The 14,479-nt window shown below is 33.5% G+C and overlaps 4 protein-coding genes across 4 annotated transcripts in view; 1 reads left to right on the top strand and 3 right to left on the bottom strand.

Moving 5' to 3' along the window:
- LOAG_18708 (hypothetical protein) overlaps positions 1-4,603 on the top strand; it is a gene marked incomplete at its 3' end in the record, with an annotated part of 7,612 nt that extends 3,009 nt beyond the window's left edge. Inside the window, exons 4-13 of the mRNA XM_020451371.1 lie at positions 243-368; positions 509-622; positions 823-1,025; positions 1,732-1,818; positions 2,106-2,184; positions 2,269-2,396; positions 2,894-2,970; positions 3,273-3,424; positions 3,860-4,021; positions 4,421-4,603. Coding sequence (XP_020304851.1) covers positions 243-368; positions 509-622; positions 823-1,025; positions 1,732-1,818; positions 2,106-2,184; positions 2,269-2,396; positions 2,894-2,970; positions 3,273-3,424; positions 3,860-4,021; positions 4,421-4,603 — 1,311 coding nt within the window. The remainder of the gene's footprint in view (positions 1-242; positions 369-508; positions 623-822; positions 1,026-1,731; positions 1,819-2,105; positions 2,185-2,268; positions 2,397-2,893; positions 2,971-3,272; positions 3,425-3,859; positions 4,022-4,420) is intronic.
- A 2,439-nt stretch (positions 4,604-7,042) lies between these two features.
- LOAG_07597 (hypothetical protein) lies at positions 7,043-10,321 on the bottom strand (the record flags this gene model as incomplete). The annotated part of the gene is made up of 7 exons (XM_003143130.1): positions 7,043-7,169; positions 7,334-7,447; positions 7,671-7,802; positions 7,954-8,148; positions 9,206-9,330; positions 9,751-9,882; positions 10,172-10,321. 7 exons carry the CDS (start codon positions 10,319-10,321, stop codon positions 7,043-7,045), a joined length of 975 nt encoding a protein of 324 aa, XP_003143178.1.
- Positions 10,322-10,602: 281 nt separating this feature from the next.
- Positions 10,603-12,424, bottom strand: LOAG_07596 (nematode cuticle collagen domain-containing protein; the record flags this gene model as incomplete). The annotated part of the gene is made up of 7 exons (XM_003143129.1): positions 10,603-10,671; positions 10,825-10,910; positions 11,019-11,186; positions 11,342-11,575; positions 11,663-11,728; positions 11,897-12,104; positions 12,284-12,424. The coding sequence occupies 7 exons, from the start codon at positions 12,422-12,424 to the stop codon at positions 10,603-10,605; spliced, it is 972 nt and encodes a 323-aa protein (XP_003143177.1).
- A 1,474-nt stretch (positions 12,425-13,898) lies between these two features.
- The window catches only part of LOAG_15062 (NADH-ubiquinone oxidoreductase B8 subunit), a 1,611-nt gene continuing 1,030 nt past the window's right edge, over positions 13,899-14,479 (bottom strand). Inside the window, exon 2 of the mRNA XM_020448891.1 lies at positions 13,899-14,117. Within this exon, the coding sequence (XP_020300993.1) occupies positions 14,018-14,117 (100 nt within the window). The 3' untranslated portion in view covers positions 13,899-14,017. The remainder of the gene's footprint in view (positions 14,118-14,479) is intronic.

Here is a 14,479-nt window from a genome sequence, read left to right as displayed (position 1 = left end):
CCAAAGTTATCTTTATCAGCTCGTAATAGCTCGACGCAAACGATATTTGTAAGGTAATTTCGTTGGTGCAGGTTATGGTTATTTCGTTTTTTTTTTTTTCTTTTAGACAGACGAAATAACTAAGGCAACATAATTCCAGCATCAAATAATACAGGTCACAGTTCAACTATAATTTCATTTTGCTTTTAATTTATTGCTGGAATCATCTCTTCTTCACAGCCTGGACGTTATTTTTATTTTAGATAAACTCAATTATCGATATCGGCACATCAATGTATTCGCAGTACAGAAATTTGACCAGTAAATTTGAGGACAATTCTGGTTTCCAACTGAAATTGGAGGAAAGGGAAACAAATTCCGATTCATTTGTGATTTTTCTTCAAATATATAACGTATAAATAATGTGAAAATATTGACATTATAGAGAGTTAATGATTTCGATTTATTCCCTGACTGCCTGATGGGTCACAATTTCTTTTTGATTCAAATTAAAAGATCTTTCTTTTAGCAAAATGCGAAGCGTATGCTTTCAATGGAAGTAACAGACGGCCAAGTGTCAATGAAGGCTGTGGAATACGGTCCGTTAAGCACTCTTTCTCTTCTAACATGTCCAGGATGTAAGGTAAATTTTTTGATTGTAGATTGTAGATTACAAAACTTCGTTTTAGTTTTTGTCCTTCATTTTATTTCTCCAAATTTCACAACTGATGAACCGATGGATTTTGACATATTTGTCGGTGATATCATATGGTTATTAAAATAAGTAGGTAATAAGCAAACTTTTCTTAATTTTTGTGATAAATACTCATTCTCTTGTTTAAGATTCTACTAACCAACACTGTATGCCTTCGACGTGGTATTTTGCTGCTTACCAAATTGAACTGTATAGTATTAGGTGGTGACGATGATTTGCTCATGAAAACTGGTCGTCCAGTGAAAATAATGATGAAACTTTTGAATATTGATATCTCACTGCAAAGGCAAAGCTTCATGGCTTTAACTAAGATGGAAAGGGAAATTAATCAGTTAGTACCTTTCAGCATTTCACTTTTTTTTTTACTAAGATGAAATCTGTAGCCAATTTTCTGATCCAAAAAATATCAGCTTACACTTATTCCTAACTCCACTGGAATTTAAAAATACTCAATCTTAAGAACATCATGAATTCATTACTGTTTTTTGCTATATGCTCGTGCGCTTTTTTAATGTACTCTCTTCCCTATACAGTTTTAAGAAATGCCCGAGAAGCATTTTAGTGATGTCGATTTTTGGTAAAATAATATCTCCTCATCAACTCTAAATATGCTTGTTTCCAATTTTTTGGTAAAATATCTACTTCTCATCAACTCTAAATATGCTTATTTTCAATTTTTTCTTCCATTATATATAAGACTTAGTGGTAGTAAAATAAGTAGTAAATAATAAAGTTATATTTATAGGGAAATACTAAATACTACTAAATACTAAGTAGTAAATAATAAAGTTAGAAGCACCAGGTTTTTAAAGTTGTGGAAGGATTTATTTCTTGGAATAGAATTGTCGATGATGGTCGCAAAATGCGGTCAAGCAACTAGTATTCTTTTTGGATTTCCGATTCTCTTCTCGTCATTCAAGCTTCTCTTTGTGATGATGATTGATAAACTGGAGATGGTTAGATGGTTTCAGAAGTAAAGAACAAGAATAGCTCTACATATTGTTAAGTATGAGTTAGTGAAGAGAAAATGATTGCAGTAACAATATTCCGAATGCTACCAGTGTTCTCTCTCAGCCGAATATGAAGCCTATAATGCAGGTGAAGCCACTTTCAGGTAAAAAACCGTAAGTTATTTTATAAATTTCTGAGGAAATTTTGGTTTTCACAAACTTTTCATTGGTGTTCTGTGATTAATTTGATTTTGTCATCTGTTACTCTTTTCAAGTTTTTTTCCTTTTTTATATTGTTTGTTTCTATTTCTGTTTCTTTATTTCATGCAAATATGATGCCAGCAGATTAAAGGATAATGCAAAATCCAAAATCATAATGCAGCATTGATTGTTTGTTTTAAATTGAGTGCAGAACCTCCACATTTAGAACTAGGAATAAATGAGTTCTGATGCCATTTCAGACCTTCAGAAACTCCAAAGCAAAAAGTGATATCTACAGGTGGAACTACAAGAATTAAACAGTCGATAAATAACATCAGGGTAATCATTAAATTTGACGCTTAATCTTTATTTGAATAAATCAGTTGATCTAGAAATTTTCATCTTCTAATTCCATTATTTCAGCAGCAAGTGAGTGTTTCACTGAATGAAAGTCTTAGTTCGAGTAGTAGAACACCAGTCACTGCATCAGCATCGAAGCGTTCAAAGGATTTGTCGTCATCGCATACTGCACTTGCCAAGCGCGTGAAAATGTATTTTGAGAAATTTTCGTCTTTAAAACCAATGATTTTTGCGTTGATTTTTGCGTTTTTTTGCGTTATAACAGTTCTGTACCCGGACTGAAGGAAACTTCGTATTAGAGACGGCAAATGATTGAAAACAGTTTAAGGAGAATGTAATTGTAAGGGGCGAATGGAACGATGGATCATTGTTCATCCACGCATTTAATAATCCCTTGGTTTATTCTGTTCAGTGACCTCGTTGAGATTTGGAGTCTGATGATCAGGTGTTCTGAATAGAGACTATCCTTCAATCCTTTGCCTTATTCTTATAAAAATCCTTTTATCTTTTTACCTTATTCTTTTGCCTTATTTTTATCTTATATATATATTTTGCCTTATTTTTACTTTCTTATCCTTTTACCTTATTCTTATAAAAAATATGCTCTATATTTCCCACATCTCATGGTCAAAATTTTCTACTTGTCAAACAAGTTTTGCTTTTTCTAAACTACTGATAAGTTTTACAGGGAAGTGGTTGACGATGACACTGACATCATCTTACTCGAAACATCGACAACCATAAAACAGGAAATAAATGAAGAAGGTATATGGTCCTGCCGCTTCGAAATTTTTGTGGATTAATAAGTTAAAGTGCTAGTATTTGAAAAGAAAAGCTAAATTGTTGTATCCCTGATAATGGTATTGTTTCACTACTAATGATACTTTTTCACTAGATTTTCAGAAGTCCGAAGATTTATACTTTATATGGACATGCACTTGTTACTTTATTTAGTGGCTACTTTCACTATTTTCATTTTTTTAGTGAACTGGAAGCGCTTTTTCTTTCTATGAGAGTGTTTTCTTTGAAGTATCCGTATGTTGAGATTAACATCTCCTATTTCGCAGATAGTCCAAGGAGAAATAATTTACCCGCGACACCTAGAATGACTGATGATCATCCAATTATTGCTGCTTACAAAAGGCTTGGAGTTGAATCGATTGCGACGGCATTACGAGCGATGCGGTATGCTATTGGACCGAGGCGTAGAGTGCTGGCTGTAAGCAAGTTGATTAATATCTAAAGATCCATGATTTGTTGAGCATTTTTTCATTTTTTGTGCAACGTCAAACGGATGATAAATAATACAAATTTAGAGCACATATTTTTGGTTTGTTTAACTTCGATTTTAGATATAATTTGGAGTACATAATAACAATGCAGATTGTTTCAAAATTAATGTGAAATATTCTGAACGTACATAAATTATCATGAACCTAAAGTATTTTGGATTATTTTGACCCTAATTTGTCGACAAATTAAATGAAACTTTTTATGTTGAAGCTTATTCTAAAACCATGATAAGCTGGATTTCTTCATCACAATGTTTTGAATTCATATAATCCATAAACTTCCATCTTCTCTCCCAGTTTCTTTCTTCTCAGGTGTGACCAATAGTTGCATATTTGTCATTGATAATCCATTTCCTTTCCAGGCTTTAATGGAAACAAGACCACTGGAACCGTTACATATAAACAATGATGGATTATGGGCATTGACCGTGGCGCTAAGCGACGAAAGTTATGAGCACTTGACGTGTCTCGTATCACATAAATTTCTTGTAGAACTCATTGGTTGGACTCCAGAAGAGGCACTTGTTAGTTTTTTAAAGTTTTCAATATTTTAATATTCACCAGATTCAGATATTTCATTTCTGTTCAATCTTAATACATCTGTTTCTACACGCTTGCTCCTTATTTTCACTGATCATTGAATCATAGTTAAAGGATTGACTTCATTTCGATCGTATATTTTGTTTATTGAACTATTCTGTTTATTTTCTGATGTTTTCTTCTTTTGCTACTCGAAATTTCTTGCTTATCCAAATCAAATGCATTATATGTAGGTTGTTGCTTCATTTTTTTCAGATTTTTTTCAAAATTGTCTTCATCTTTTTCAGCTTGCGTGAACATTATTCCTCCGTATTAAATTCTTTAAGTAGAATTGGTGTTTCAAGTTTTAAGTTCGAGAAGCTAAAATCAAACTTTTTTTCTAGAATGCCCGTGCAAGTAAAGATCCAGCACGGCGAAAAGAAGGCACACTGCGAACAAGAAGCGCTGGACAATCGATGCGTAGGTTAGATTTAATCTGGGAAGTGGAATTTTTTCCATCCGGTGGTTCTACACCTATAATTCACAAAATTGACACATACGCTCAAAAGTTCGGTCTGATTCGATAACTTTTGTGAAACAGTGAATGACTAGATCCTGTTCCACAGGAAAATGACCGGAAGCTTTAAATCAAACAAATGATTATGGCTATTACGGAAACTTTTTTAAATAAGTTCATTCATAGAATGCATGCTGTTTATTTTGATGATTTACTGCACTGTTATTTTGAATAGCAGTAATTGATCTCGATACGTTCTTGCCAAATTATGTTTCATTTATGTTTCATTCTTTTGACTTTATCTCACTTTCCTGCATTTTTGCATTTTTGGTTTTGCACATACAAAACTAAATGAAAAGAAGGATGTAGTTCATCCAGTGATTTCTTTCCAATCTTGTTAAGACTCTCTTTCCTTCTTATCTCAAATTGTCTTGGCGACTGTTATTGAGAGTTACCCATGGTATGAAAAAAATTATTGTTCGAAATCTCTGTATGATTCGCCTCAGAAATTTGCAGCAAATCATCGTCTTTTCTATTTTGAAAAAAGAACGGCGATGTAGAAGATGGAAACATTTTTGGAAATTTTCAGACTTTTACTTTTTTAAGCTTTTGCAGAATCTTTTCTATTTCTCATATTTTTCAAGTTTTTTTCTCACTACCTCGTGGGAAGTCAACTTTGTATATGTGCAGTAGTTGAAGGTGGTAAAGCATTTTATTATTTGAGAGATGAAGTAACAAATAACTGATGGGTGACATTGTGTTGTTCAACAATACTTTGAATTTATGAGTAATAATGGTACTATAGGGAGAAACTCCACGAATGTTATGCAGTTAATTTTAGGTGAGCAAGCAGAATAGTTTTATAATATATAGCATAAATATTTCCAAATATTTTGATGATATACCAAGATTTGTAATCGCAATAAATAAATATTACTTGCTGCTGATTTCACTGGCTTTTATTTTTCATAGTTATAATTGTATTTTTATGGATGAAGAACTGACTCTGTTATTTAGTGTTATCATTCAGACAAGAACTATATTTGGATGTTCGCGCTTTAATCAAAGAAGTATTTCAGTCAAGAGCTATATATGTTTTTTTTGACCATTTCTAGTTTCAAAATGTTTTTCGTCGCTTTGAAAAACTTATCACTTATAGGCTTTTCTTTTGATAGAAAAACAGTGGAATAGTGTGGTATGAACCGTAGCTTAGTGTACGCCTTGAAATGCGACCCAAATATTTATTTTACAATAATCGATAATGTTGTATTTCCGGAATGATGGGCCAAAATATGTATTACCATCATATGATGAGTTCGTGAAGTGCTTTTAAACTTAGCAATTTAAATTTATTACTCCGCAAAGGTAATGTTGCCAAAGTTTTTATTTATATTTTGTTTCATAATTTGTGACAAATTTTTTCATTTGTAAGGTTATCGTATATGTTAATGCCTTTAGCTGTTATGTCCACGTAAAAGTAATTTGATCAGTGTTGCTAAAACGGAAGATGCTGATATCATGCCACATTTTCATGGGCAATGAGAAATGTGCCCCAACTGGACAATATCAGTCTGGAACTAAGCCACAACTTCAAAATTCCCGCAAGCAGGCGTTTCTATAAGTTTTTTCTAAGCATACACTTGAAATTTATAAAAATATATAAAATCGATGATTTTAGATTTTGGTTTACTAATAACCCGATTCATCAAAGATTTTGAGATAGCTTCATATGACCAATTTGGAAATATATATCCTTGCAATACTGTGTAACAAATTTTTTCTGGAAAATCTTGATCGTGTCAGTACAATAGATTTTAAGCTATATATTACCTATATATCATTCATTATGGATTACTGTCCAGCCGTATCATTTTAAAAATATTAGTTCCTTTTTTAGTGTTAACATCTGTTTGTAGTTTTCGTATTCTTAATCAAAATTTTTAAATCATGAATGATTCTATGCCTATTCTGAAGTAGGTTATGAGAAGTTGTATGATTTTAATAATAAATGGTTGTAACATAGGAGAATCTTTCCATCTATATTGCATATAAATTATTAGGCAAACCTGATTAACTGCATTTGGAACTGAAAGAATAAAACACATTTTTCGAAAATTAAATTTGTTCATCTGTTATTTAACCATACAAGCGGTTAATCCTTCTTCAAAACTATTGAAATATAAGGTGGCTAGATAACTCACTTCTAGACTCAATCTGACATTAAGTCATTCCGTATCCTGTCTGATTTTAGAAAACGGTTAATCGGATTGAGTATATATAGGAGAGTCATCTTTTATCTTTTCCTGATCGCAGAAAATTTCTGCAATTCAGATATTCTGTAGAGATCCTTCGAATTTCCTTTTTAGTTGATCTGCTTAATGGAGAAATTCTCCGTGAATATCGAGTTATTCAAGTACCAAGCAGTAACTGTTAAATTTTAATGAAAATCAATTGGATAAATTCCATTTCACTATGCAACAATAATTAATAGTCTTCAGAGAATAATGCTTTAATCATAGGTAAGCCATTCTGGTATTTGAAAGTTATCGTAATCTCTGTTATCGATCGCTTTTTTGAACAATTCAATAATAGATTTAAAGTCAACATGTGCTGAACCTGTTTTCGAAAGCATTTCTCTGAAAGCACTCGAATTTAAGACTTAAAAAAATGTTTGAAAAACTTTTGAAATCGAAAGAATCACAGTGAAATTCATTTCTTACATCAATGATCCTTTCAAGTTCTATCTTTTAGGCAATGCAAGCTTTTAATTCCCAACTAGCATCATTCTGAAAGGACGAACAGGTAAATCTGTCTTAGCTGACGTGGCAATTTTTTAAAAGCATTCGTTTTGTAGAAATATGTTTTAATATAGCAAATTCGATCCTCATCATCATTTAGCGATCGCCATGGTAATCTGAAACTTCGATGAAAATGTTGCTAGAAGAGAAGATCACATGTCTATAATGTTAAATTCGAATGAGGATATTACAACTTTTGGAAATAAGTTGTCGAGTGTTTCTTGATCTTTGTGAAATGCTATACCAACCTTTATCATTATGGTATAAGCATATTAGGTCTGCTTATTGTCGCTAATCTTATCGCTTCACTGATGCTAAGAATTTAATGAAAAAACATACTTTCCGTGTAACATTTCAGCGACCATATAAATTACTGATATAATATCATCTGATGGGCCTTGTTCACGTCCCCAATGTGCTCTTACAGAGCTATATCGATAGGAACCAACAAATGGTACAAATATGCGTGGCCTAAAACTGGAAAGTTTCAACACTTATGATACTAAAGAGAAAATTTGTCTATTAGAATGCTAGCTATCTGGTACCTTCAAGTTTTTTCATGCTTATCACTCATCAGTTCATCAGCAATCTATTCTATTAACTGATAAAAGGTAGTATTTACTTGCATGGCCAGGGTAAAACGGCACTGAAATCAGTGATGATCATCTTCTCTAGGATATTCGTCTTCGTTAATGGATTTGTGATCGCAAAATTAAAGGGCGTTACAAAACGGTGCACAAAACCGGCACGATTCAGTGCTGCCAATGCTCGAACACATCCAAGACCAATCATTAAGGATAACACACTTGGTAAAGTCCTGAAAAGTTTTTGTAAAAATGTTTTTTATTCCTTCTCTTTGGAGACTGTAAGTTAAACATTGAAATAAGTAAACAAAAATTTTAAATTAGACGAAATCTAAAATGAATGCTGTAATTTTATTTCACTGAAATTCGCTTTTTTGAAAATAAACATGATGACAGATTATGCACAAATCAACTTATAGCTGATAAGGAAATTTGCATAATGTGCAAGTTCTAGAGAGAAAAATTTATTCCTTAATGTTCACTTTAGATTCCTAATTAAATTAATTTTTTTTGCTACGAACAAATGCATTTTCAAAAGTGACAAGCAGCTTATAAGAAAGCAAGTGTGCATGAAATATTTTTTCAAGCAGAATTTTACTTCTTATCAGAAACGATCCTATTTTAATTCACTTTCATCTTTGCTTATTTCATTTTTAAATTAATCGTTTTCCTCCCTTTTCTTCTAACTTTTAGATTTTGAAATTCAAAGTCATGCATCAATTCCATTAGTGAAATTCAAGAATATACATTTTTAACATAACTTTTGACTTATCAGTTATGGTGAATTTCAGTTAACGATAATTTACAGAATAATGTTGTCAGAGAATCTCAAATGTGAATTTGCTCGAATTTTAAGATTGCCATATTTGGGAAGAGATTTTTGTAGTAAAAGTGAAAGAGAAATGAAGCGAAGATAAAGTATGAAATCTTTTTTAAATTAAGAATTAGAAATATTTGGAATAAAATGCATTTTTTGAAGGCTGAAGCTAAAATTTTAACTGTAATTGGCAAACTATAAGTAACTTTCAAAACTTATTCACTCTTCAGATAGATAATAGAGCTTTGAAAGTACTGAATCAAAAAATTATCAGCTAAAGTGGAATATATTTAAAACTCATGGTAATGTAGCAATCTTAATCTATTCATTAACCTTGGGTCATTTTATAAGACAACATGTGGCAGTCGTCATTTACATTATTTTCAAACTGAAGCTAATTTTGCCTATTTATAACTTTACCGAATGCTTATCGATTTTATCATACTAATGGAAGTCAAAAGGAAAATAATTACCTTTCTGGTGATAAGAAAGAAAGCACCGAAACTGGAGTAGCGTCGTATTTGATGATTGCGAAAGGCCGACCACCGTGTTCCGGATCAAGTTCCGCTTCTTGTTCTCCTTCACTTCCGAAGTAAAGCTGTAACTATATCACAACTACCAGCCTAGATTCCTTATCTCCTGATGAACTTGCTTGTAACAGCTGAATGATATTGAAGTGTAACAGTCATCAAGAAAAGTATATCCAATCTTACTAACGAATATTTAAATTATGGTGATTTCACTCTCAAAATGGACTTTCACTTATCCAATCCAGCAATTTTTAATTTATTTCTTTTTTATTTGCGGAGTTTGAATCATTGGATAAAGCATGTTCATGTATTAAAAGAGGAATAAGGCTTGGAGAACGTAAAGTAATATCATATCATGATATCTATCAAAAAAATAAAAGACAAAAAAATGAAATTCTTAGGACACTTTTAGATATTCAGTAGTTTCTGAATTCAAACTTAACGAGACAGTCATATTTCACATCAGAATCGAAATGCGAATGCTGAACTTTTTCAATTTTCCCACGTAGAACAATTTCTGGGAAGTGTACACTTCTATCCTTAACTGTTTCCAATACTCTGATGGACATATGTATCGGTCCATAGGATTGCGCATGCCGCCCAATCATCGCATACAATGGCTAAATGCATGCTTATTCAGCTGATTTTCTTGAATAAATGATAATTTACAATGTTTATTCCCTTTTACGGATCCAAGAAATCAATAAGCTGTAGGAATTGCAATGTCATAATTATTGATCGATTATATAGTCTTACTATCATTTGTAGCCGAATAGAAATCGATAATCTTAATTTAGTGGAATTATGTAATCCAGAATTCCCACTACTATCACTCTGATAAGAGCTCTCTTCGATTTGGGTTTCCAAACTTCTTATCACATTAACTCGATTATCAATGACTATTACAACCTTTTCTTTCTCGCCTTTTGGATAATCATCGTGCAAGTGAAAATACATGAATGGTTTCTCGACTGGTTCATCAACAGGTCCTGCAATCACATAACGATTCCCAATGACACCACAGACATTATTCGGTGTTTCATCAACATTTTCAAACATCTTTCAACAGTTTCGAGGAGCAGACTCTTTTCTTATTACTCCAAAAATATATGCCTAGACCAGAGCCTTAAACTGCTGCTTCCTGATTGTTTTGATTTAAGAATGTGATAATAGACTTCAACAATTCGACTTCTTAAATCATGTTAATGATCAATTATGCAAAACTTGCTGCTTCCACAATGACTTATTGTTTTGATGGAAAGATCAATCATCTTTTTATTAGATTTATGTAAAATATGACCTTTCACATAATTTAGCGCATAATTTATTTCCGCAAAATATCACATTTTCTTCATTTTCCATTTTGCATAGCCATCCACATCTTCTTCACGTTTTGGACACGGACAGTACTGAAATTTCCAGTCAATTGAAGCTCAAGAAACCTGATTGATTTCTTGAAATTACGAATAATACTGATTTGATCGTTCAAATATGTACTGGTTTCGGATCTCGTCCTGAACGAAAAAAGTTATGAATTACCAAACGAATGTTTGAATACTCACTTCAGCATCCTTTCCTGGTGGTCCGGGAGGTCCAACTTCACCGCTTGGCCCATCGGCTCCTTGTGGCCCTGCAGGTCCAGGATTTCCTAAAATTTCGAAATGCTAAAAATGACTATAATTGCCACATTCTTTTTGGTACAATACTTGGAATTTACCAATTAAAAATTTCTTCGACAAATGTTTCATAAACTAACCAGGTGGTCCTGGAGGACCAGTGGTACCGGATGGAGCATTGCGACCGTTAACTCCAGGTGGTCCTCTTGGTCCTGGTAATCCCGGCTCACCCTTTAAGCCTGGACGACCTACCAGATGCTCAGCATTTTCGCCTTTCTCACCAACTGGCCCCGCTGGTCCGTCAGCACCTAAAATAATTGCAATTTCATCGGCAATTTCATTCAAACGTTGAACGTTTGAACTCTAATATTCTAAGAAAAATATGATTTTTTAATTTTCGAATTTTTCCAAGAATCCATTAGTATGGCAAAATTTTCAATACTCCGGTAAACAAATATATTACCACGACGTCCTGGTGGTCCAGGCTCACCAGGTGGACCAGGATTTCCATTTCGTCCTGGTAGGCCAGCTCGACCTTTGTTTCCACTTAGCCCACGTGGTCCGGGACGTCCCAAAGCTCCTGGTGCACCTTGAGGACCAACTGGACATCTGAAGCAACCTGTAGTAGTTTTGTTTTGTTCAACATCCATCCCATCAGCACCCGGCTTACCATCCTCTCCTGGTATTCCATCTTCTCCTGGAAAACCGAATCAGCCAAATTTCTTGGTCTGTCAGAAAGATTTGAATTTTTTCGAAGAAAAGTCTAGCGATTCTTTATTAATACCTTTATGGCCAGGTGGTCCTTTGGGACCTGGCGGACCTGCTGGACAGTTATTATCGATACGGCATTCTGCAAATAGACAAATTAGCAGCATTTATTACGTGGCGGCAATTAAATCAATAAAAACAGCATTATTGAAAAAAAAAATTTCAAGATCCCAAAACGTGCCACACATAGCATCATTGCTCTTGTGCGAGTCGAACAAATTTGATGGTCCAGGAAGAGGCGGTGTTGGACTTGGGGCACCAACAGTTTCAGTTTTCAAATTTTCGTATTGATCGGGACGCGTGCTATCATCGTTTCCATTTGTTGTTATTTCAGGTTGAAATGATGATGAGTCATTTCTCGTACCACCATGACCTTCACTCTTACTATCATATTGTCGTCGAAATCGCTTTTTCCGTGCAAGTTGCATCATATCTTTCCATAAATCATCGGTTGTTGTCTAAAACTCAATCAACCTTCTTCCTTTTATTTAAAATCTTTATTTCACTCAAAGTGTAAAAAACTAATGATCACGAAATATGTTATCACAGGGGAATGACTTATACTTAATGTATAATCAATGATAGTTAATTGCAATGTGATAAATTCTGCCTTGAAATGTTTGGATAAAAAATATACCCTGAATGTACTAATTTCTGAATTCAGTTGATTCCAGGTTCTTTGTATATCGCTGTAAATCATTAGGATAGCAAGTAAGCATGCCATCAAAGATACACCGCTTATTGCTGATGCTATGAATGTCACTTTATGCACTTTCATCCTGTCAACGAATACGATATCATCATGGAAAAACATTCGTCGCATTCATTTCTTTATCTTCTATATTTTCACAATGTTTACAATTTTAATGGAACTAGAAATCATTCCCGGAAAAAAGGTTAGCACTGCTGAGTGTAATTTAATACAAAACTGGAAGTTACGGTTCATTTGAAATTAGCTACCATCCCTCTACCCTGTTCTCAAAAATCTGCAAGTTTTACTCAATCTTAATTGGAAAATGATCTTAAGAATTGTCAAAAGAATGACTATGTCACCATCCAAAGCAATTACAAAAACAAACAAATGAAACGCGTCCATTCTGCAGGAAATTTTTTTTTGTTTTGGGAGGTGGACTTCCAATAAATTTAGGCCACATCTTTAAACAAACTGGAACGAATGCATTGCCTAATTTTACAACTTTCCTGGACATCTTTTGCGCATTAGGTCATTCACTTTCCTGTTAAATTAATTTCTGAAATTGAGAAATCAGGACAGGGTAAAGGATGAAGGGAGGAGGATCCGATCCGATTTTGCATAGAACTGAAACGATCTTTTTCAACGATAAGGAACATAATTAATTCGGCGTATGCCTTTTTTTTAGAAGACACTTTTTTCATTTTCATTTCCTAAAAAAGTTGAAAATGTAGGCCACCAGATATTGATCCCCAGTACCCAGAGCAATATAAATATCATATTCCAGGCACATCGCGCTTCATTTTTGAACACCTTGGCGCACCCCAAAATTTTGAATTTTTGTGAAGGTAATTCTTCCATCCACAATCCAGTATGAGATAGCACGGAGGATTCAATTCACTTTATTAAGATATTAATATTTTCCAGACAAACTATGATTGCACAAATGATGTCAACCTCGAATTGATACTTGCTGTTTGAGCCAGTGACAGCTACAGTTCAGTTCATTTCTAGGATTATATAAATCATGAACAGCTGTGACAGGGGACAATTATAAGGCAAAAGAAATCTCTTTCGTACTTCACGAAACATGAGACCTACTTCTTCATTGATCGTACCTTCACAGACTTGTGAGTTCACAAAAACGTAGATGTCTGCAGTTTAGGTCTGTAGTTTAGACGGAGTCAAGTAGAATTTCATATCATACTAAATCCAACATATGGTTTCGTTGAAATGATCAAAGAGCATATAAATATTTATTGAACAACTACCATACATGCATTCAAGTACATCGAACAAACCGCCACTTTCGCAATTCTACACAATGTCCTTAGAAATTTCTAACCCAGATATACTTTCATTAGCAAAGTTAAGATTTACCGTATAAATATCTATGTTCATAATACCAATAACATATTTACTTTCTCATCAGTAGCATTTTCACTAACTAATATAAGGGGAATTAGATGTCTGCATCGAAATAGAGTAGTTCATTAAAGTATTTTTTTTCTCTCTCTCTTAAACAACCAAATTACCAAACTAATTTTTTGGAAGAGATTCACTCAACTATAGCAACCGTTCTTAATCCTAATGAACAAGGCAAGCAATATATAAAATAAGAAGAATGAGCACTTAATATAACTACACCTAACTTGCACAAATCTATACGAATCACAAATTTCACGAAACTTTACCACTAACCAAATCCTTGATAATGTCCAGCACCTTGTACCGTGAAATATTATCCAGTGGGATACTTTTTTCAACACCGCAACTGTATCTAAAATTATGTGACATAACTACATAACGTGAGAAGTGAGAATTATGTGGAAACAAAAGCCATTTTAACGAATCTACTAAGGCAGCACTAACATCTTTTCTTACATTCTGATACGACGCGTAGCCAACAAGATCATTAGCAATACAGGAAGCCAAATAGGGCAGTTTTTTGCGAATTCATGGAAATGGGCTTAGAACTGGTATGGCAACTAATTTTACCGGGGGACACATGAGAACTGCAGTGGTTCTCGAGGGCCGACCAATACACCTAACTCAGTTCTATCCAATAGCCAACCAGAGATGGAAACTCTCTCTCTCTCTCTCTCTCTCTATATATATATATATATATATATATATACGACT

Source organism: Loa loa (genome assembly GCF_000183805.2).
Source record: "Loa loa unplaced genomic scaffold supercont3.458, whole genome shotgun sequence".
NCBI lineage: Eukaryota > Metazoa > Nematoda > Chromadorea > Rhabditida > Onchocercidae > Loa > Loa loa.
The sequence above is the reverse complement of the archived record's forward strand: the minus strand, read 5'-3'. Positions and strand labels throughout refer to the sequence as shown.